Below are 22,939 nucleotides of genomic sequence, written 5' to 3'. Positions count from 1 at the left end.
CTTAGAAGAACAATTAAAACTTAAAGGAGTCATCCTGGTTGGCTGGCTGAACAAATGACACATGTTCACACAAGAATAATTCAGTCAACCGTCTTAATAAGGATTTACTTTAAACAGAACCTTGTATGGGTACACTAGACTCAGTCTCATTAAGGAGTAAGTTGGACTTTTATACAGCGTGAACCATTGGTAATCTAAAACAGACCCACTGAAGAATGGAATGGAGAATCAAACGCAACGTTTCAGACCCAAGCTCTATGTGCCTTTAATACTTTCTTTTTTCTTTTCTTTTTTTTTTTTTTTTTTGAGAGAGTGCACGCTACGACAGACATTTGCATTTATCATGTTTTTAACTTCTTTTCTAAGGATGAACTCTCTGAATCTGCATCTTCCAACTCCGCTCTGTGTCTTTTCAGTCCTCCAAGAGATTGAGTACTCTCACTGCCCGCAGGATGCAAGTCAGCAGTATCCTCTCTCGTGCTCACATTGTAGCTGTTGGAGTCCATTTCAGACAGGCAGCAGTCTTTGTGCAAGGTCACACCCATCTGTCCAAGGTTGCCGTTATCAGCATTTGAGTGCACCTGTAGTCCTTGTGTCACAGCCTCCTGCTCTCCAAAACTCTGTCCATTGTTGAAGCACGAGGGACGAAGATGCAAGTGGCCGTTATTGTGGTTAACGCAGGAGATGTCGAGGCTCCTCTCCTCACTGTCATCAGTCTGGTTTCTGGAGCAGTGACCCGACATGCTACAGATGGCAACAGTGGAGAACGGAGGGACCAGTGAGTGATGGCTTGATGCTGGTTGACAGTTCTGACTATTTTTCTGTTCCACAAGTCCTGCAGTCTGAACGCATGGTTCTTCAGTACAACTATTTAGCCCTTTGCAGTTAGCTTTTCCATTGAGCTTTTTAGTCTCAAAAGAATGCTCTATACCTCCACTGCTAGTGTCTTCAGGTGTGTTTTCTTGACCCTCCATCCGCCGCTGATTGTCACGTTCATGAGCTTGACCATTACTAGAATTTTCTATCAAGCCACATTCTTTTAAAGTTTCTTTGTTGTAGCTTTCAGTAGGAAGAGCTGGGGAACCTTGAGGAACTACTGAACTCAAGTTCCTAGCATCTTCCTTATTTAGCGAGTGTGCTGTACTGTGCCTTCCACTAGTTCCTGGTTTCCCTTCATCATTCTCCCCATCTCCTCTGGAGGACTCACCATCTTTACTAGCTGAATATGATATGTAAGAATAATGAAGCCATTTGTAAGCTTTGTAAATCTTTCTCTCCACTGATTCACTGTCTGAACAAGGAGAGGTCCTTTCTTTGAGAACTTCTTTGTTGGCTGAACTCCTTTCTGGTGAAGAAGCTGGAGAAGACGACAGATCATCTACTTTGATCTGGGGGTAATCATAGATATCCTCACCTATGTAGGGGGTCACATTCTCCGTGTTCGTACTAGTCCTTTCGTCCTTTTGCACCTTCTGTCGGCGCCTCAGTGCATTGCGTTGCCTCATAGATGTGCGTCGTTCATTCAGTTCTTCTTCATCTTCTGTACTGCTGCTGCTGCTGGAACTGCTGGATTCGTTCTCCTCAGGACTCGGGGACCGTGGCCTTGGGAAAAGGTCTGTATCTAGTTCTGCCTCACAGGTGTTGTCATCAGAATCAGACTCATTGGAAAGGGCCAAGAGACGTTTATCCTGATACTTTCTCAGTGCAGAGAGCCTCTGCTGACGGGAAGCCACGTCTTCTCTGGCTGAGGGGGATTCAGTTGATCTTAAGGCCCTTAAGTTATAGGCAGTTTCATCAGACTCTTCAGCCACATGTGGTGGGGAGTGATGCAAAGAGGCGGAGGACTCCGACTCACTGTAAGCGGAGCGTTCACTTACTCCCGCATGGAGCTGCAGGATCGTGCTCTCGCTGAGGTCGCTGTCCGAGTCAGAACTCCAGCCCTCGATCTCCCGGCGCACCAGGGAGTCAAAGAACGCCATCATCCGTGGATCCTCCTGGACTGACTGGTTGGCATAATCATGGGACAAACCACTACCACTGTTCAACACAAGACTGATGTACTCTTCATGAGTGTAGAGGCAACGCGAATCATCCTCAATTCTACCATCCAGATCCCCTGTGCAGTCAGGCTGTTTGTAAGGACTCCAGATCTGTAACAGAAAACAAACAAAAAAATACATATATCTTTGGATTCATAAACTGTTACAAGCATTTGAAATAGAACAGTAGCGCAAATACCCAGAACAATTGCAAGTTGCAGATTGTTTTCACCCCTCAGACCCATATTCACAAGTATTCCAGAGATGTGGGTTTTTTTCCTCTCCCTTTAAAAATGTGTTTTTCCTGCATCTACTTCACCCATCCAGAACTTAAAAGCTCTCACACTGCAGATTATCCATCATTTCAATATTTCAGTGTGTAATAATTTCTCCCAAATTGCAGGGCTCTATTTTTATGTTATAGGGGATGCTTACTCACTAACGGTAAGAATAGTTTGTTGCCTACAATACAGTCTTAGCACTAATGAAGGCACTTGTTTCCCAGGAAACTAGAGTTGCTTGTGCCAGTGATGTAGAGTGACATTTCATCCAGCTGCACAGTCAGTCACACCTGATCAGCAGGCAAGGAGGTGAAAAGCAGGCCTGCACTACTCCCTTTGGGGAACAGTTGTGAAGGAAAGAAAGCATCCAACACCCTCTCAAGACACAGCAGCAATTTTAGTTAGCGGGGAAAGGTGAAGGAGAAGAGTTTTACTGAAAGCTACTTTTGAAGTGGAGAGCGGTAGTTAACATGGCAAAGCGTAATGATTTAACCAACAGCAACAGCCTTGACTGTGCTGTCCATCTAGCCTTCCCTCAGTTTTCCTGGGAGGTGGGGGGAAGGTCTGAAGAAGATCCACCAATATCCCTAAGAAACTGGTAATCCATAGCAAACATAATAGTTGGATCTCCACACCTTTCTCAGTTTTACTCACAGGTTCGGGGGCAATATGACTAAGGCACTCATTGGACAGCCACTATCACTTTATTCTAGATCGATGGTTAACGTGATGCACAACACTTACTGTAAGCAGAGCTAGTATGCAGCCTATCCACAACACTGCCTTAATGTTCTGCTTATAAAATACCTGATTTCAGTCATGCTTTGGTTTTACCACGCTAACAAGCTCAGGGGAAAAAATTCTATGCCAGCTGTCTATACCAGGTTGGCCTTTTGGGATAGACTTTGGCAAAAACATCTGACTCTTTTCCCAATAGAAATTAGTCGAGTTTTGTTCCAAGCAGATAAAACCGCTAACAAAAAGAGTGTTTTGCCTGTGTAAATGGGATAATCGGCACTCATCCCACAGATGCATAGTAACACATGCAACATGATCTGATACTACCATGACAAGCGCTATTAAAAAGCCCACGAGAATGCCAGTAATTCTGTATTCACAGAGATTTTCAACAGTGTACAGTAAGACCTTACACCTTTAATACTGGAAGTAAAAGAAAATAAATTATTATTGGAAGTAAAACAAAATAAATTAATTACTATTACTTGTTCCGCACAGCCGAATTTAAGATGTACAGGTAACCTTTACTCTGGAATTCTCCCAAACTTGAATGCCTTTACTTTGCATCCTCTGGAATTCATGGTTAACAGAGCTTCCACATATGATCTGGCTATGTAGATAAAAGAGACACTATTCCAAAATTAAAGTGGGCTGCAGATATACCTTTTTCTGTATGGCAATCATCCAGCTGCCTTTCAGAGCAAAGGCAAAGGAATTTTACATTGCATTACATTAGCCTGTCCCTAGGAACATGTCTCAATATCAAGGTGTATTCGCTATTTGTACCTAGTTGCTGTTTTTATTATTTGCAGTACTTAAGCAAATTCTCCTCCAGTACAGTTCATTAATATAATACTTGAAACAAGAATGAAGACAGTCTCCATTGCTTGGTTCAAGCACTGCACTTACTAGATATATAGCTCAAGGGACAAGCATCAGGTTTGGATAAAGATAGCAAAACCCAACCTAAGCCCACTATGTATAGACTTCAATCAACCATTCTTAACCTTTCGAATTATTGAAGAGAACAGAAAGAATCTCTCTTCATCCTCTAATTATTTCCCATGCTCCACTTCCTAAAGACAAGGTAGGAAAGAGTCTTCTCTCAGTGGATGCGTGAGAGAGATTGTTGATTTGGGGATACACCAAGTTTTTGAATAGAAAAATAAAACGCTACTTGCTCAAAGGACTGTTCTGAGTTGCTGCCTTCTTAATGATTTAACTAGCACATGCTCAGTACGTTCTCTCACAATTCATCAGATCTTTTCCCCTCTGTTCCACTACTGAGCATTTCAGCAAGTAGATCAGATCTTTTTGTATTTAAGAAGCATATACCTTCTTGTAAATGCTTCATACTGTATCACTGGACAAAGCAGGCTGCCATGTCCCTTCCTCAGAGAGTCTCAGCAGTGTTAAATTGATCACTAGGTTTTATAAAACTTTTTTTTAAGCAAGAGAATTAGAAAACTCTTAGATCCCGTATGAACCAATATAAATGAAGGAGAGGTAGTCTGCTCTGAAGTCCCTCTGGGAAAGGTCTGTTTTATAATGAAAAATCATCTAAAAAGGTACAAGTGTGCACAGAGAGATTCCACATCCTTGTTAGTGCTACCAGATCTTTCTGCTCACTCTGCAACCATCAGAGAAAATATAGCAGTGTTAAATATTGAAAAGATAGCTACAAAGAGTCCAAAGTGAGGCTTTTCCCTTCTGAGACAGATTTGTTCACAGAGAAGGAGTAAATAATAAAGAGAAGCCAAGGAAATTCAGGATGAATACCTGTTTGTGCAGGATCAGGTGTCTCTGGAGATTGATATCCCTACATTTTAGACATTTTGCCATGAGGGAGTGCCTGCCAGAGTCCCAGAAAGAAATCAGACTAAGAATCTAACCTTGGCAGAACCAGGAAGTCTTTAAACTGGCAGCAACTGGTCCAGTGCTCTCTGTGGAATCTGAAATGGGCTGCTTTGTAAATGGAATGCCTTTGCCTTTTTCTCATCCTCTGACTGATGCCATGTCGAGGAAGAATGTGAGCAAATTGGAGAAAATAAGTTGGCAAATCATCCCACTGAAGCAACAATCTATCAAGAAGTTCTTTCTCTGTCAGAGGATTAAGGAGCTGAATATTACTCACTGGTGCCCCGAGTACAGATATAAAAATAGGAACAATAACAGAAAAGGGGAGTACAAAACCGGTTCTCTACTTCAGCAGAGATGCTTCAGAGAGCATCTTTGAATTGCTTGTATTCCATGGTGGCAAACCCCCATATTTTAAAACAAAAAAGTAGTTATGCCCATAGCGTGAGAATAATTAAAACCAGCTACATTAGATTATCTGATTAGGCAGAGGCAGCTAGCCACAATGACATTAATCTGTCACCATAGCAACATGGGCAAATAGACTTTGCTATCTTTGATATACTGATGATTTTTAAACAAACGGGCCCTACAACAGTTGTGCTCAGAACTACAGTTACAGAGTATTCCATTTCCAATACAAAACGGTATTTCTTTCTGAAAATCCTTACACAGTTTATCTATTTTGCCTTTTCTGGAACTGTCTTCTAACTGCATAATTCTCCGTGGCCCTCCTCGAAGCCCCACACATCAGAGGGAATGTCTCATTTATTTCTCCTGCAATGCAACTCGTTTTCCTGCCAGCACATCCCAGTGTCTCACACACTTAACTGGGGAGAAACTGGTATTTTTCTGTTTTCTATTGCTTTAGCCCTTGTGGCGAATGCTTTCTGCAAATGATAGTTTTGGTTCACAGCTGTGCTTTTCCATACAATTTTACCGAGGTTCAGATTTCTGAAATGGAGGGCAACGAGCAATTCATCTGGGTTGACGTGTCCAGCACACACTGTCTGGAGCCAAAACTTCTAGTATCCTTTATTAATGAGATTGTTGAGTCTTATTTTAGGTTTCTGAAACCTCCTCACTTGAATATTCACACACCACACCCCCCCCCATCTTACCCACTGCATTCTCAGTTCTAGCAGAAATCAAACCCTGAGTAACCACTGAGTTACTGAATTATATTCTTGCAGGTGCTTTACAACAAAATAAAACTAAAGCAAAAAAACCCATAACCACAAAGGTCAAAATCATTCTCGTGAAGACTATTCATTTCAGCAGGGCTAGGCCTGACAGGAATTTGTATCTTATTTGCAATCAGCATTAAAATAGCAAGTGTGTTGGCAGAAGCACGTGGAATTACTGAATGGCTTGTCTGTATCACGCCTTGATGCTGGTGCTATCAGTTCCTCACTTCCAGAACTACTAAATTTAGGCCAGCTAGTCTAAAAATTAAGGGCTCAGACAAACAACTACTTGCATCCACGTTTTTAATTCATCACAGAGTTTCTGCAATTGAGGGAATGGAATACCAGCCAACCACAGTGAAGTTATCTTCTGTGACTTAATTCCAGAAAGATTTTTAGAAGACACTTGAATGACAGTAAAAGGAAGGATGCCTCTTAAGGAACTGATTAAAACCAAACAAAACCCAACAAAACAAGAAAACAAAAAACCTAACTACAATTTTTATTTATGGTTCTTCCTCTTGTCATCTCAACTTCTCTGAGCTAGCACATCAAGCATTTATATGGGGGAAAAGATAGCCATGCAAGGGAAGGACTTGTGTTCCCAGCTCTTTTTCATGCAGTAAATAGCCCCTCAGAACTGCTGGTATTGCTTTTCCTATCTTGTCCTTCTGCTAGTGGCAGCTACTAGCCTCCAGTCTATCTGCAGAAGTAGCTGGAACGAAGAAGAAACCACCATTGTACGGTCACCCGCAAACCACTGTTCACTAAGACAGTACCTTTAAAGAGTGAAGTCATGCAGATCAGACAAGATATGAGCCTTAAAACAACCTGATCCCCAAACAAGGCACATTACAATCTGAGATAAAATGACATACAACAAAAGGGTAAGAAGTTCTGCCTCGCTAATAAACTTAATACATTAAACACCTTTCCCTTAATTTGTTTCTAGTTTGCAATGTTTGGGGAATTCAGTTCCTTCAAAGCAGCTACACAAGTTTCATGGCACATACTGCGACACAACAGGCGTTCTCTTCTAAGGAAGCATTCAAGCAGAGGTGTCTTTGAAAGAATTACACAACCTGTGTCTGGGGCCTTAATCAAACTAACCTTTTAATCACTAGGCAAAACCCCCCCCCGCCAAAACCCTACCAGAAGTACACAAAAGCAACACAGGGGTTGTTTATACCCATGCTAATCCAACAGTCTAAGCACACTCATGCAGGAAGGATTCACAGGGTGAAGGGTCAGCAGATCTAAAATCCAAAAGGGAGAATTCAGGCTGCATGAATCAAGTTCCCAAAGCAAAAAAAATGCCTCTGGCAAAACTGTTGTTAAACAGTAGCAGTTTGACTGCTTGGAAATTGAAAAATTGGTGAGAAGCTAAGGCTGTTCAATGCACTTTTGTTCAAAGCCTGTATTTGACAGATTTGTGATCAAACCCGTCAGAGGGACACAGATGAAGAAAAAAGCAGAAAAGCAAACTAAAGTAGCAGTGGAAGATAGAAGAGAAGGAAAGCTGAACTACAATCAGAACCCAAATGCTGATAGCAGCTGTAATGCAAATGATGCAGCTGGGCATTCGGCCACAGTCCCAAGGATTTGGGCCAGTTCTGGTCTGTAAGTTGCAGACCACTAAAACATTCCTTTGCAGGACAAGTTCATTCAGTTAACTTGTAGCTGACTAAAGCATTTACTAATACTCAAACGACCTCATAGCCACATGCAGGTAAGACTTTTACGAAGCCATTCAACAAATAGTTAGAAGCAGCATCAGTTCTCATTATCCTACTTAAAAATTAAATTGTTCTGGTTTCTTTCATCTTGTTGATAGACCTAAATTATATATAATTTATATATATATAAATTATGGCAAAATTTCTACGGCAGCAGAATGCAAAGTGCATTAGTGTAGCATAACCTCCGCCTCCCCACCCTCAACCTCTGCTATTAGAAAGGACAAAAAAGTTTCTGCCTTGGTCCCACAATATTGGCTGTCTTGCCTTAAAGAAAGAAAGTTTCAGAACCTAACAAAGTTTGTTTAGAATCTCTTTACATTCCACATAAAAAGGCACAAAATACTGTACATTGTTAGAGGATTCACAAAAGACATATTGTGGAAGGTATTAAGAGTCCTGTTTCCTCTGGAAGCCACAGAAAGGTATGTTGAACTGATTCAATGCAGAAGCGCGTACAAAAATTACAGAAGGGCTCCTGAGGCAGTATTTGGGCCAAATTCAGCTAGGTCACGCTAGGCTAAGGCTCAACGATACTCTTTGGAGAGATTTTTATTAAATTTTAGCCCAAAGTATCAGAAGTCTTAGGAGATCACATGTTACAGCTGTGACCAAACTCTCCTGAGAAAGACTGTTTGCATGATACTTCAGTTATGTATGGAATGATACTGGAAAAACATTCCTTTTTCAAGGTACAAATCCAGGAAATTCTGATCTTATCCCTTACTTCTAAAACCTTTAAAACTGAACTGGAGTTGAAAGTTGATATGCCCAATTAAAAATTTGCATCAGTTTAGCCAGCAAATGAGACATACCACTTGGAAAAGAACAATGTTGAGCAAACAAAGCATTTCTTCCTGAAATACTGAAAAAACACATTTCCTGATAATTAATCTTACCTTTATAATCTTTTCAACGCCAGAAGAACAGATCATGTAAGTGTGAGGATTAAACCGGACTTGGTTTACAATTGACCGATGACCTTTCAATACCATAAAAGCACCATTGACGACCCTGCCAATGCCACCTAGGGGAAAAACAAGCACATGCTGAAATGAATATTTAAATCTTCATATTGCTTTCGTTCACAATCATTTAAAGTTGTATTATATTTGACAATGTGCTTCAGCTTTATTTTGCAATATTTTAAGGCCTGTGTTCGCTGCAGAATTCCAATTTTATGAGGAGTGCCCCTATGAAAAACTTGCATCAAACTATGCAAGTTTGATGAAAAGCATCCTTCCTGCAAATTAGGACTTGGAAGCTAGCTTTAGTTCGACTATCTAAACAAACAATGAAGGTTTTTGACCTAATATGACAAGTATGTGAATAAGAACAACATACATACTTAATGAAATCACCAGTGAAACCACAGTGCCTAAGGCATGACACTACCCACAGTTTGTAAATTTGAAGCAGAGACTAATAAAGAGGTTGACTTTTTTAATAGCTATACGCTGACTCTAGTTTGATGGGTAGGAAACTAAAGGAGGCAATCTTCAAGGCTACTAACCTGAGTTACTACATTACAGCTGGACTTAGTATAGCCTTCCCTAGGCCGGGATCTGTAACAACTCGTATTTCTGTGAATCAAGCTTAAAGGGGGACCTGAAATAACACATCTGACCAGTGGGTTATATCATCCTTTGTCACAAGGCAGGGAATTAGCTGAAGTGGAATGCTTTTGTGCTAATGGTAAAATTCAAAACAGGTGCCAAACAACTTTTCTGCTTGGTCATCGACGCTTACTAGGTCTATACGCCAAAGCAAGAAACTGTCACACAGTAATTTTTTATATTTATAGATTAACACAATTAAAACCATAAATTTGTTAGAAAGCACACCTGTGTATCTGAATAAACAAGTGTCAATCAACATGCTAAGATTAACATCTTCAGTGAAACAAACCGAAACTTTTAAAAGAGGGGAAGTAAAACCTGACCACCACTTCAGAGGAAAGCAATCTTGCTATTTACAACTTCAAAGGTCATAAGCACACCTTACAGAAAGTTCAAATAATTTCATTAGCTTCTGTGCTACTTATAGTTGTCTTAACAATAAACAAGTAAACTTTATGTTCTTCTTGCTGAAGATGTTTGCTATCCTCCTTTGTCCTCATCAGGAGCTCTTTCAGCTGAAGTAGCTGCTGGTTTAAGCCCTAAGCCCAATGTTGAACAACTTGTCTTCTAAAACAGAGTCAGAGTTCTCCTGAAATACACATTTCCTAAAGAAAAACTTGCATTAACACTGAAGAGTAGCAAGATAGAAGGGTCCAAAAAAAAAAGAAGAAGAAGAAAAAAAGGCATTCCTGTACCACCTTCCATTTGTTAGGTTACATAAATGATAAAGAACTGCAGCTAGTGAGCTAGTTCAGCCCATCTCCTCTTAGTACTCTATCCCTTCCACTCATTGTAACTACACTCTGAAGATCAGACTGATGTGTACATGTTGTACAAACCAGGATAAGGATTCAGAGATGAGGAGTCATCCAACCCTAAAAATCTGCAGACAGATCTTTTTACTGCTTCTGCAAAGTGTTCTGTTTGCACAAATCAATTTTTGCAGACCAAACTGCAGTCTCATGGCACTTTGGGATAGAAAGATAACATACCTGAAGAAGGGAAAAGAGATGACAAGTAACCACAAGGACCAAAAGGCATGGCCATTTTAAAGACTTTGTATATAAAATAGAGGCTCATTTAAAATTAAAATAAAAAAACCAACAACTTGAAAGAGACACTATCACTCCAGTTAACTTCCACATATATTCACTGAAACTGCACTGAGACTGAGCTACCTGGAACAGGTCCTTTATTTGGGAACACTTATATTTTCTGTACAGCTTCGGAGAGAAGTTCTGCCTTCAGCCACTGCAGCAAGATTTCACCAGCATAAGCAAAGTTGACTGAGAAGCAATTGATTGGAGCACAAGTTCATTAAATGCCAAATTGGGCTCTTTTGATTTTCTTTTCTATTTTATGAGATTCCTCACGTCCTTTCATTCTGCTCACCCTGCTAGACATTCATGACCACATTTATGGCTGATGGCAAGTTGCCCTACTCCCACAGCATTCCTTCCAGCCAAATCACAGCTGTCAATCCAATTGCATCTATCAAGCCAACAGTAGATGGTTACATCAAGTCCAGTTCTCAACGCATTTATCTTGACCTAGCAGACAAATGTTCCAGGAAAGAGGGCCTTGGGAATGAAGAGACAATTTGCTTAGGAAATGTTTCCAAGTCTGTAAGTAATGCCTATTACAAGTTTTAACTATCCATGGACTCTAAGCTGCCTGGATTTAGTACAAAACAAGAAATATGCCCTACGAACCACTTACAAAAGAGTCAGAAGTTAGATAAGACAATGAGGAAAGAAAGAATTATAATGGAGATGAAATACAAATTTAGGGCACCAGTATCTTGGGCTGCATTTCCAAGTCAGTCATTGGCTTCTTGTGGGACTGTCAACAGTGTGAATTAACCCATGATTATTTTCCTAGTAAAAGAGTGATAACAGTTATTTAATGCCAGAACTGTCTTCTGGCATTAAACTTAAAATGTGTATCAATACGCTAAGAGTGCTGGCTGACAAGCACACAGCATGCCATGTCTAGAACACAGCTCTCCCTAGCCTGTAGTCAAATTCAGACAGTGTCTGAAGCCCAGAAAGCCAACCGTATCCTGGGCTGCATAAAAAGCAGCATGGCCAGCAGGTTGAGGGAGATGATTCTCCCTCTCTGCTCTGCTCTCAGGAGGCCCCACCAGGAGTACTGGGTCCACCTCTGGGGTCTCCAGCACAAGAAGGACGTGGACCTGTTGGAGCGGTTCCAGAGGAGGGCCACAAAAATGATCAGAGGGATGGAGCACCTCTGCTATGAGGAAAGGCTGAGAGAGCTGGGGCTGTTCAGCCTGGAGAAGAGAAGGCTCCTGGGAGACCTTATTGCAGCCTTTCAGTACTTAAAGGGGGCTTATAAGAAAGACAGAGAGAGAATTTTTACCAAGGCCTGTAGTGACAGGAGAAGGGACAACAGTTTTAAGCTGAAAGAACATAGATTTAGACTGGATATAAGGAAGACATTTTTTACAATGAGGGTGGCGAGACACAGAAACAGGTTACCCAAAGAAGTTGTGGATGCCCCCCCCCCCCCGAAGTGTTCAAGGCCAGGTTGGATGGGGCTTTGAGTAACCTGATCTAGTGAAAGGTGTCCCTGCCCTTGGCGGGGGGGTGGAACTAGATGATCTTTAAAGGTCCTTTCCAACCCAAACCACTTCTATGATTCTATGAAGGAACTCCAAAGCTTTCTGCTTTAATATTGAAGTTCCTTGAAATCCTTTTAAGCTATTAATAGTAAAATCAGAGGAAGCAGAGTACTAGAACATACTTCACTTCTCTTAGAGTGAAGGTGAACTTCCCTACAAAGCCCCTTAAAACAACTAACTGCCCAATTACAGGAGAAGTCTTCTAGGAGCAGATTACCACAATCACAAAGCTTAGCAGTCAGCTTTTTCCCGTAGTATGAGAGGTTTTAATCATTTAACCCAAAAAGTATTGACTCCAGCAATACTCTGATAATCTTTGTGTCAAATATAATAGACTGCCCCAGAACATCATTTTTGGACAACCCCTTGCCTGGTGCAATTCTAGTCTACCACCTCCTATGCACTTAAGCGATGTCTGTAATTAAGTGCTTAATGCAGAGCCGCCTTCTCCATCCTTATCCTGACAGTGGTTCCTTCACTTTATAGTAGCCCAGCAAAGTTGGTATTGTGTTACATGAGTATCCATGTGGCAGACATTTGCTCGTGTCCAGACTTGTCTGGAATCCCCCTGGTCTCTCAGCAGAGGCTTAGCTGCAGCCATACAGCTTCTAGCCATCTCACAGTGTGAGTTACGTTTGCTCACGTCTGCTGGCAAAAAAAAAAGTGCATCTGTACATTAAGTGGAGGTTGGCCATAAACTGCTCAAATTCCTGAGGCCACCTTCCTTTTTTGCATGTAATAATTTCTATTTCTTTTTGCTGTCTTCACTTGAACTGGTATTTTTATTTGTATTGTTTCACCAGAATTGACCTCTGCTAACCCAACAAAATCAAATTTTGCTTTTGAGGTCTGGGGTTTTTTTTAGGGGATGGGGGTGTTGTTAGCTTGCTTTTGAATTTAGTGGCACGCACAGGTCCTGCAACTGGTTTAGCATGGCAGCTTTTATATTCTTAGACAGTTACCACGTGCATAAGCAGTGTTTATACAGAAGCCATTATCTTACATATATGTTATTAATAATAATAATAAAAAAAAAGGTCTTAAAATCTTCGGAGGTTGATTATGCCAATTTTAGAAGGTTTCTAACTTTCTAACCTCTAAGGACTAGAGGGAGGGGATGGAGATATACTAGCTGGTTTTGCAATACTTCCCCAAAATTGCTATGCTTAAAGACAGTTCTGAGTAGTGGTTTAGTGTTCTGGCTCTGCTGGTTGATGTTTTTTTGGTCTGCTTTTATTTGATACACAAAGCAAAATGTCAAGAAAATCCCTTTTCCTCTACACCCTGCAAATAAGTGCAATGCAAAGTCTTAAAAAATTCTTTAAATAATATCCTACTATGATATCTGACCAGCTGGAAGAAATAACTTATAAAAGGCTAAATCTGAAGTGTACATTTTAAAACAGATTTCCTCTACACACGTTTGACAAGAATACCATGGCAACATAGGCTCTGATACAGACAGAAGGAATAATACAATGCTTTGAAGTAGTAGATGTCTACTAAGTTGCCAAAGTGATTACTTCTCGGTTTGCTTTATTATCATATGTTTTAAATATTATGCTAATGAAATCCTTGTTAATTATGCAGTTTCATAAATATTTATGCAAATGAGTTGACATTTCACATATTGAGAACATGCTGGATGGTACACACCAACACATTTTAAAAACCGCTAGTAAATCATAATGAAGGAGAGTGAGGTATTTGGACAGCAATCTGACTTCCCATGCATAAATTTCACAATGCGTAGCAGAGTTTAAAAAAACCCAAACCAAACCAACAGAAGAATGAATTATTTGCAGGATAAGGAAAAAAGGGAAGTGATAGATTATCAGGAAAAGTGCCCTAGCACAGAAATCCTGTAAGAATGTAGAACAGTCTCTAAACTAATGGAAGCTGTGTTGTTCCAAACATTTAGAAAACTGTCAAAGCACTGGAGAACTTGCTGGGATAAGGAACAATCTTCCACTGGCTCTGTAACAGAGGAATTAAATGACCTCATTAAGAAGTCCTTTCTATCTAGGACACTGAAAAAGAAGGCCCACTGGTTGTTCATATAAGGTAGAAAGACGTTCCACAGACCAAAGCATAACTTCATACAAGCCTTGTGAATTATTCAAAGTGCTGAAAACTCCTGAGAAGAACCAGATATTTGCAGCTGCTGCCAGTGTGCCATAGCATACCATTCCACTGTAGTACTTGGCACTACAGTAGAAAGCTCATTTAAAATTAATTTAGTTTTCATTAATAATAATCCGGGACACATTTAGATCGTAGGCCACTGCCCTGCATTTGAATCCTATGAGGTCATGATGTGCTAACGGAAGAGAGATACCATAGTTTGGAAAGCAAATGCACAGCACAATGCAAGCAAATATGCATAGCATACAGGGCCTCTGCCTTCAGTGCAGCAGATCATGCTTAGACTCCTTAAAAAATCCCTCTCTGGTCACTCACACACCTGTATTTGTTTCGTACAATGCATGCCAGCAGACGGCTTTGCTCCTCAGAGATCTGTCTGTAGAGAAGCTAGATTTAAACACAAGCACTCTTGCCCTGAGAGCACAGGGCCCTGCAGCATCCCTTCTAGTGGGATCAGGAACCCGATTCCAGCTCTGGCAGCAGCCAGAGCAACTTCAAGGTTTCTCAGCAGCACAGGCAAAATTGACTTTGGTCACATCAAAGATGGGGTGAGAACAGCAAGGGCTGGCCAAGATCCTTTCTTCTCCCAGCATGGTAAGAGGAGATAATTTGGAGGAGGCACCAGGGAACTCTGTCTTAGTACTTCTGCTACTACAAGAGAAAGCAAAAGGAAGTGTCTCCCCATAAGAAAGCAGCTCCAACTCCATCTGCAGACTGCTTCCTTTGTCACCTTTGAACCCACCCTCCATCTCCCAGGCCAGGTGAAAGGATCAGCGTGGCCTTGCAGAGCTTTAGTGTAAGCACAGGGAGCAGTAGACTGGCATCAGCACCTGCCTCAGGCAACCTGCTCCTCCAGGCAACCACCCACTCTGCCCAGCCCATGCCTAGAACCAGCCCCACGGTGGTCTTATACCTCTGCAGAGGTTCCAAAAGCCAAAGAAAAAATCCATATTTAAACATCTAATGAATATGCAGAAAGCTGTAGTGGTAGTGGCTATTTTTGGATGTATATTTTCTCCCTTCTTTTGTTGCTGCTACATATCTGCCATATCTATCTACGCCTTATCTATACCAACCCTCCCACCGTTGTTATCACCAGTAGAGCTGAACAACAATATGAAAGCTAAGACAAAATTACTATAGAAATAAACTTTGGCACACCCTTTCCACTCTGTCCCCTCTCCTGGTCTGAGAGAGATTGCTCTTTGGTGTGTTTAACTGCATAGGTTGCAATGGTTTTTACAATGTTATTGGAACCATACAAATTAGCACCAACAACTATACTTTCTGAACATAATGGGATTAAAATAAGTGAAATTATCACACAACCGATATCTGGGTTTTTTTGAAAATGGAGGTGTGAAAACTGCTTGCCTGTGTATTTATTTTGTACTGGTAGCTGCAAACACATTCAATACAATAAAGAGAAAGGAGCTTTGGTACAATCAGATGGCTAGTTGCTGGGGATTAAGGCTTCTCCAGCCTCTCCCAGTGCTCAGTGTTATCTTCAGCTTTCTAGTGCTAAATTAGATATTAAACATGCTAAGGCCGGTGAGAGAAAACACTCATGGATGCTGAATCTTCCTCTGCTTGGCTACAGCACTACAAAGCACCCAGCACTGCCTTGTTTTCTGACAGATGCCATCTAGCCAGGACTACGCTTCCATAGGTTTCTGGTATTACCATCCACGTGACATGGCAACCAGTCTAAATTCCACTGAATACAAGAACCTCTTCTACTCTGCCCCACCACTTACTTGCTGTGATAATCAAACAACTGTTCCATAGTACACTATGGTCAACACTGACCTGAAGGAAGAGACAAACTACAGTCCTAAAAATAAAACAGTTTAGATCCCAAGACCATGCCTCAGAAAAATCAATTTTTTAAAAAATACAAACCTTCCAGAGCATGCTCCCCATTGGGCCAGATGGCACCCCAACCCAGCTGGTATGTATATGTGCATGTGTGCACATATATAAAAATCTCAAAAATAGCTAAAGACATTAAGAAACACTTAATCATCTCTTATTCATCTTCACTTATCAGCCTGGAACTTCGAGAACTTAAACCACAAGCTGTCTCCAATGAGATAACCCTGTTCAAATGTTGTGAAAAGATCTGTTGCTGAATTTTTCAAGCCTGAAGAGGTGTCTGCATTTACAATGACCAACGAGGAGAAAAAAAGGGAAGAAAAATTGCATCAGTTCTGCTGAAGATTGGTGCAATTACTTTAGTAACTGGACCACAATGACAGGCCCTTTCTTGCTAGCAGTTACAGTCAAAGGCAGAATTTAAAAGAGGTTTTGAAACACAGTTTGCTGTTCTGATTTAGTGAAGTTTTTCAGAAGTTTGGTGACAGCCTGCTCACGTAAACTGAAGGATCCCCAACCGTCTTCTCAATTGCAAATAAATATCATATCCCTCACAGAGCATCTTTGAGCAATATTTCAAAAGCAAGAGACAAGCTCTGAGTTGCAAAGATGATTCAGAGTAGTGGGTGAGGAATGTAAATTCCATTTTGCAAAACATTTCGTCTACTAAGCCCTCTATTACTCCACAAGACATGTCAGGTTCTGTCTTGAACAAGGATTCTTTACCAGCTAAGAGACCACGTTTATAGGAGTTAGGTTTAAATACTGCCTGAAGTGCTTATACATTAACAGTCTTGCTGGGCAGGTCATGTAGGGCTGATGTCTCTTCTCACTTCTAGCTTGCCTTGGAGTCAAGTAAAAGCTGTGGAAACTCAGGAGTGCTTTTCTTCTGCCAGACTAACGTATTAATTTTGCTAGAAACTCTGCCTCTGAAGAAAACTGGGATATATACTTTAAAGAGGAAACTGGCTAACAAAATTCACCAAACAATTGGCAATTACTTCTGAAGCACAGTGGAAACCTGGGTAGCACTTGGATGGAGAAGAAAGTGGAAAAATAAGCAAACTATTCCATCTTCAAGAAAGGACAAAAGGTGGTAAAAAAGCAATCAACCTTCTGGCATAGGAAATCCTGGCCTATTCAGAATAATCTAAGATTGTGGAAGGAGACAGCCAACAAAACTCATCAACAGAATAGCTTCCTAAGCAGTTTAGGAAATACCTTTTTTCACAGACCTCCCACCCCGAAATAAATCCTGTCTAATAACTGGACCAGACAAAACCGCTGGCAGAGTTTCCAGCTGAGGAGGAATGACTCAATGCAACCTACTGGGAGGACACCTCAAAATTATGATTATTTCCAAAAAAACAGCAGAATTTGTTCCATTTTCCTGGCAAAATACCAACACAGGTAACTGCATTCCTCCAACTTGAAATAAGTTTGCAATTGTCTGACTGGTGTGTTCCTTCCCACTTTTCTTCACCTTTTGTCTAGTAATGTTTCTAACCATTAGATAGCTTGTACTTGCTGCGCCTGTACTTAAGCAAAATAATCTATGTCAGAGTTGTTGTTAAGAATGCAGCTCTGTAAAAAGATTTACACTTGCAAAAAAGTTGCTATTTACAAATAGCTGATACAATTTAAGGGAGTTGTACCATAAATATTTATAGCAACACAATATCTGAATTCACCCGGAAGGCAGAAACCAGTTAGAGAGGTATTTGTATTTAAAATACCAACCAACAGTACAGGACATTACATCATCCTGTCTAGTTTGTACAATATTTTAAATGAAAGACCACATTCCACCCCCTCAGATCACAGACCCAAAGACACTCCTATTTTAAGCTAGAACATGAGAACAAGGAGTTTTCCGTTGAAGCAGAAGCTTTCCAAGGTCTCCACATCCCTACAGCAAGACTCTTTCTCCAAGAAGGAAGCACAGCAACCTCGCTAGCTGAACAATTATTCTGAACCACAGGATGAGATTTAAGAAAGGATGTTTCATCACATTCAAAACAGGCACAACCCTTCAAGAAGAGTTGAATGAAGAAACGAAAAGCTTCAATAAGCCTATCACAGGCGATTTGAATGGCCAATGAGTTATTTGCCACAGAAGCCAAATCTCCAGGTCTAACAAAACAAAGCTCATGAGGTTCGCTAAAATGTTTCAATAACAGAACTGCTCAAGTTACAAGAGACGAAAGACATACACGTTCCTACTACAGGATCTTCTGATCCCATTAAGCAACCACTGACGGCAATTGACATTAAGTAATTAATTTTGTAACTGAAATGTTGCAAGTTTACTGACACCCTTCCTCAAGTTACAAGAACCAGAAACAAGAAAGCTGACCAAAACACATATGACATTGTTTGTGGTAATTCTAGCTATCACTCTTTGTGCAAAGGTCCCAGATGAAAAGTGCCATCTGCAGCTGCCTGGGGAAAAAAAAAAAGTTTTCAAGAGCATCACAGCCAGATAAACACAAAACCCCAAATCGAGAATTTACAAATGCAGTCAGGACAAGTATAGTAACATGCATAAATTCTAGAGTTCACACATAAAAACTTACAGATAAATAACTAATTTAAATGTATGTAACCTTCGTTTTAACTAAGAGGAAATTCCGTAAGTAGTAGTAAAACAGTGTCCAATGTAAAAGGAAATCACACAAATTAAAAGAAAAGCAGGGAGAAGTCTCTATAAACCCTACACAAAGATAGAAGGCCAAGGTACTGGTGTATTTAGCCAGACCATCTTCAGGACCTCTGGACTGCAACATCAAATGTTGGTTAAATAAGCAATCCAAAATTAGAATGGCATTTTCCTCAAAACCCTGCCATTAACCAAACCTCTTAGAGGCTAGTCATCCTCTCAGCTGTGGATTACAGTTGTGATTAACAGCCTTTGAAAATGAAACAAAATATTTTCATTTTACCTCTAACAGAGTTTGTAATTTGCTCTCACTATTGCTAAAGCACCTGAGACCACAGGACAGCACTCAGTTGTGCTTAATACCACCAAAATGTACAGTTTAAACTGCCAGAGCCATTAAAAATAGAAACAGTAGTACATTTTCTAAAGTCTTGGGTCTTTCAATCAAGATTCAACACCCTTCTAAAAGAGCACAGTGATTCGTTTCAACAGAAGAGATATGCTGATGCCGTATGGCTTAGAGTGTCGTATTGCCAAACCCTGCACAATACTAGACGATATCAAATTAGGCACTGACCAACTGTGGTGCCTACAACACTACTGTTACATCCCCCACACATTACTGCTTTTCTTTACTCTAATGCCCCTCTCCTATACTTTCACACAGAGTTGAGCTAGTGCTATTTGCTTAGCATGTCTGCCCCAGCATGGGAAAGGGTCAGAAATGAGTCAAAAGCGGTCATTTCCACCAGCTGATAGTGCTCCTCCACCCAGAAAGTAAAAGAGCATAACTGCTCTGGATTAGGAATCAGTAGGAGGGGTTTGGCGTAAGAGGAAAGAAAGAGGGGAAGAGAGGCCAATACACTGGAGGTGTAAGGAGCAGCCTGTGAACCCAGCACCATTTTATGCTGCAAGCTTCATCATGGGATGAAATTTCTTAGTAACAGATCCTAAGTTCTTCAGTGAACTCAGATCAGCTTAGAAGCAGCAGGGCTGGTAAACAAGAGGGAGGAAAGACACACCCTGCCCCAGCCACAGCTCTCTCTCTTCATCAGCTCATCTAGAAAATTTAAATGATCATTATATGAGAAGTGAAACAAAAAGAAAATCAGTACGATAAAAGATTCAAATGGCACTGCCCATTGTTATCCAGAGACTGGATTAGGCATTTGTAAATTCTCCCCATCCAGCTTTCATCAGAATTACTCTAGATTCAGAGGCGGAGAACAGCAATTTTTCAAAAAACCAAACTAGTATTCCTCAGACACCTGCCCCCCTCCCCCAAATTCCAAAACAACAAAACTTACCTGCTTCTGGATCTGGAGGAATCCTCCACATATACAAATTGAAGTCATCAGAGCCCGAAAGAATGTACTGTTAGGAATAAAAATAAAAGTAGTTTACCACAAAGTATCACCTGAATGATGTTATTTTATTGTTGATCTAGTTTCTCCAAACCAAAAATGAGGAAAAAAAAAGATAATTTATATCATTTTTGCACCTTGCTGATCAGCTTACCCTTAAATGGGGGTGAGGTACCAGCACAAAAATGTTGTATGCGTAAAAGTGGACCAAAATTCAAAATCATGCTTCATGTATCTAATGCCTACTGCCCAAAGTTTTCTTTGCTAAATAAGGCTATGGATTTTGGTTGGCTTTAATACAAACATGTCTAGATCAAACTCTCACACCTTGCAGCCTGCAACTCTGGTCCTTTTTAATGTCAAGGTCTTTCATCCTTTTTGCTCATCTCCTGAGCTACCTAGGAAAAACTCCATCAAACACTTACCTAAGAAGAGAGCTAGCATGTCCATTACACACAAGAACAACATGTCTGGCTCATCATAGTCTACTGAAGACCATCAAAAGTCAGCCACTGAGGATAATCTTGAACACTGAACAAAACCAAAGCTAAACATTCACTGTCAGCAAGCCTCAAGCGGTTTAAAAAAAACCACATTTATCATACCGTTCATTTTTTTCCTGGTTATAGTTACTCTGAAGAGATGGAAGGCTGCCCTTTTTCAAAAGTGCATGAATGACAAGCAATCTCTTTATTGTACAGAAGTTTAGGCAATATGCAATTTGAAGTAGCTTAATATACTACAAATATGCACTGGAATGACAGGTGACATTTGACATGGTAAAAAGCTTACGCCTCTCAGTTACGAGAGGCCACAAGCTGTGCCTTGCCTCCAAATAAACCGTAATCCATGTCATTTATTTCTCTCCTGAATTAGAGATGAGATGACATGTAGTGGAACCAAGGGCAGATTCCAGTTCCAGTTAGACTGGTATAGACAGGGTAAATCTCTAGCCCTCAACTGACTTAAGGCTTCTGCTTAATCAATATAGTCAAGAAGTTGGGTTTTTCATTTTATAATTAGGGTACAGGGAAGGGAGAAAAAGAAAGACATGGAGCAAGTTTGTCCCTTTTCTAACCTTTGATAGGAGACAAATTCTGTTTTGTTTGGCTCAAATATAACTGGTTTCTGTCTTTCATTCTCCACGGATACATAAACTCATCAGACAAAGTAACATCAAGCAGTGAGGAGACAAGTCCTAGAATAACACAGGACTGAGAAGCAAAAGCAAATAAACAAAAAAAACACACTAACATAGAGAAAACTGCTATAAATTTGCATATATTCTGTTTGCAATGCTAATTACATTCATGCAGTGTCTGGATGCTTCCAGCCACAAAAATGCAATAACCAACCACTAAAAATCCCTTCTCTGGTTTCCTACTATCACAATACAACCATTCTTTTTTCTCCTATTTTTAAGGATGTAGGATGTGAGTAAGCACTTATGAATGCAATTCTGCTCATTTTCTGACAGATAAGAAACACTGATCAAACAAAAGTTCCCTTAAAAACTTGTGCACACTAGTTCTGCATCACCCATCCTTTCCAAGCCAGAGTTATTTCTACAAGCCAACATGTTCAAGCACTTAGGCAGCTTACCTCTGCCAAACTGACCTGACAGTGCCAGGAATATGTGCTTCCCTTTCATTTGACTGCTCATAAATGTTAGCCCACAGCAGGCTGAGCCACTGTGCCAAAACTACACAGATTATGGCTCATATAAGCAACCTCCCAGCAATCAGAAAGAAAGCACCTCTAATATGTTTTGTTACACAAGAAATGCTTCATGGGAAAAAAAAGTCTTGTTTAAAGTTATAAAGATGTTAGTATTTATTACCAAATTGTGTGGTTGAAGCAGCAACTGGTTTGCCTAGGACATGTGGGGAAAAAATGGAGACTTCTAAAACAGCTAGAAAGTTCAGTATCTTGAATTTATGACCATTACATTTTTTTTTTTAACCAAACAAGTTCTAACAACTCCTCAATATGAGAGTCATTCAGCACTTTATGTCATAAATCAAACAAACCTACCAACGACAGGCCCCAAAGTGACAGATTTCAGGTATCCCGCACCAAGCACACAACACAGAAAAAACACGTTACGTATGTGCAAGGAACGAAGTGTCTGTGAGACTCTTCAAATCAGCTTCCAAACTGATTTTCAGAGGAGCACACTGTGTGTCCTGTAAGACTCAATGGCCAATTGTCTAGGAAATCTGGCGTATCATTGCCCACTGAACAAGAACATACTACCTGCAAAGACCGCTGATCCAAGTATACTCTGTCTTGCTCTGGAGATAGCAACATTTAGAGCGCCCTTGCAGTGATGTGGACTAACAGCAATTTGACTGCACTATCAAAAGCATAACCAGGAGGTCAACACAAGTGATTATTCCCCTCACCTGGCACTTTTGAGGCCACACCTGGAGTGTTGTGTCCAGTTTGGATCCCCTGATACAAGAGCAACACTAATGAATCAGACAGAGTGGAGGAGGGCCTCTGGGGCTGAAGGCACACGACCTGTGAGGAAAGGCTAAGGGAATTGGCCTTATTTAGCCAGAAGAAGAGAAACTGAAGGGACAGAGTGGGCCTCAACAGTCTCCTACTGTCTGAAGGAATACAGAGCAGCTGAGGACAGACTCTTCTCAGAGGCATGCAGTGGACTCTCAGGAAGCAACAGTCACAAGTCACAGCAAGGGAAATTCCAGCTGAGCACAAAGGAACAGCACGTTCAGGAGGAGTGTAACAAACACTGCAACTCGGCCCCAGAAAGGCGCTGGAATCTCTGCCCTTGC

The 22,939-nt window shown here is 40.7% G+C and overlaps 1 protein-coding gene across 3 annotated transcripts in view; it reads right to left on the bottom strand.

The window, feature by feature from the left end:
* Positions 1-240: 240 nt before the first annotated feature.
* Positions 241-22,939, bottom strand: part of DCAF5 (DDB1 and CUL4 associated factor 5) — a 76,727-nt gene continuing 54,028 nt past the window's right edge. For all 3 annotated transcript variants that reach the window (XM_087746479.1, XM_087746481.1, XM_087746480.1), the window contains exons 7-9: positions 20,085-20,151; positions 8,738-8,865; positions 241-2,150 (exon numbers count right to left, since the gene is read on the bottom strand). In XM_087746479.1, the coding sequence (XP_087602605.1) occupies positions 342-2,150; positions 8,738-8,865; positions 20,085-20,151 (2,004 nt within the window). In that variant the 3' untranslated portion in view covers positions 241-341. The remainder of the gene's footprint in view (positions 2,151-8,737; positions 8,866-20,084; positions 20,152-22,939) is intronic.

Source organism: Nipponia nippon, unplaced genomic scaffold, assembly GCF_047370975.1.
Source record: "Nipponia nippon isolate SJK-2023a ecotype South Korea unplaced genomic scaffold, ASM4737097v1 scaffold_10, whole genome shotgun sequence".
In the NCBI taxonomy this organism is placed as follows: Eukaryota; Metazoa; Chordata; class Aves; order Pelecaniformes; family Threskiornithidae; genus Nipponia; species Nipponia nippon.
This window is presented reverse-complemented; position numbering and strand designations above follow the sequence as displayed.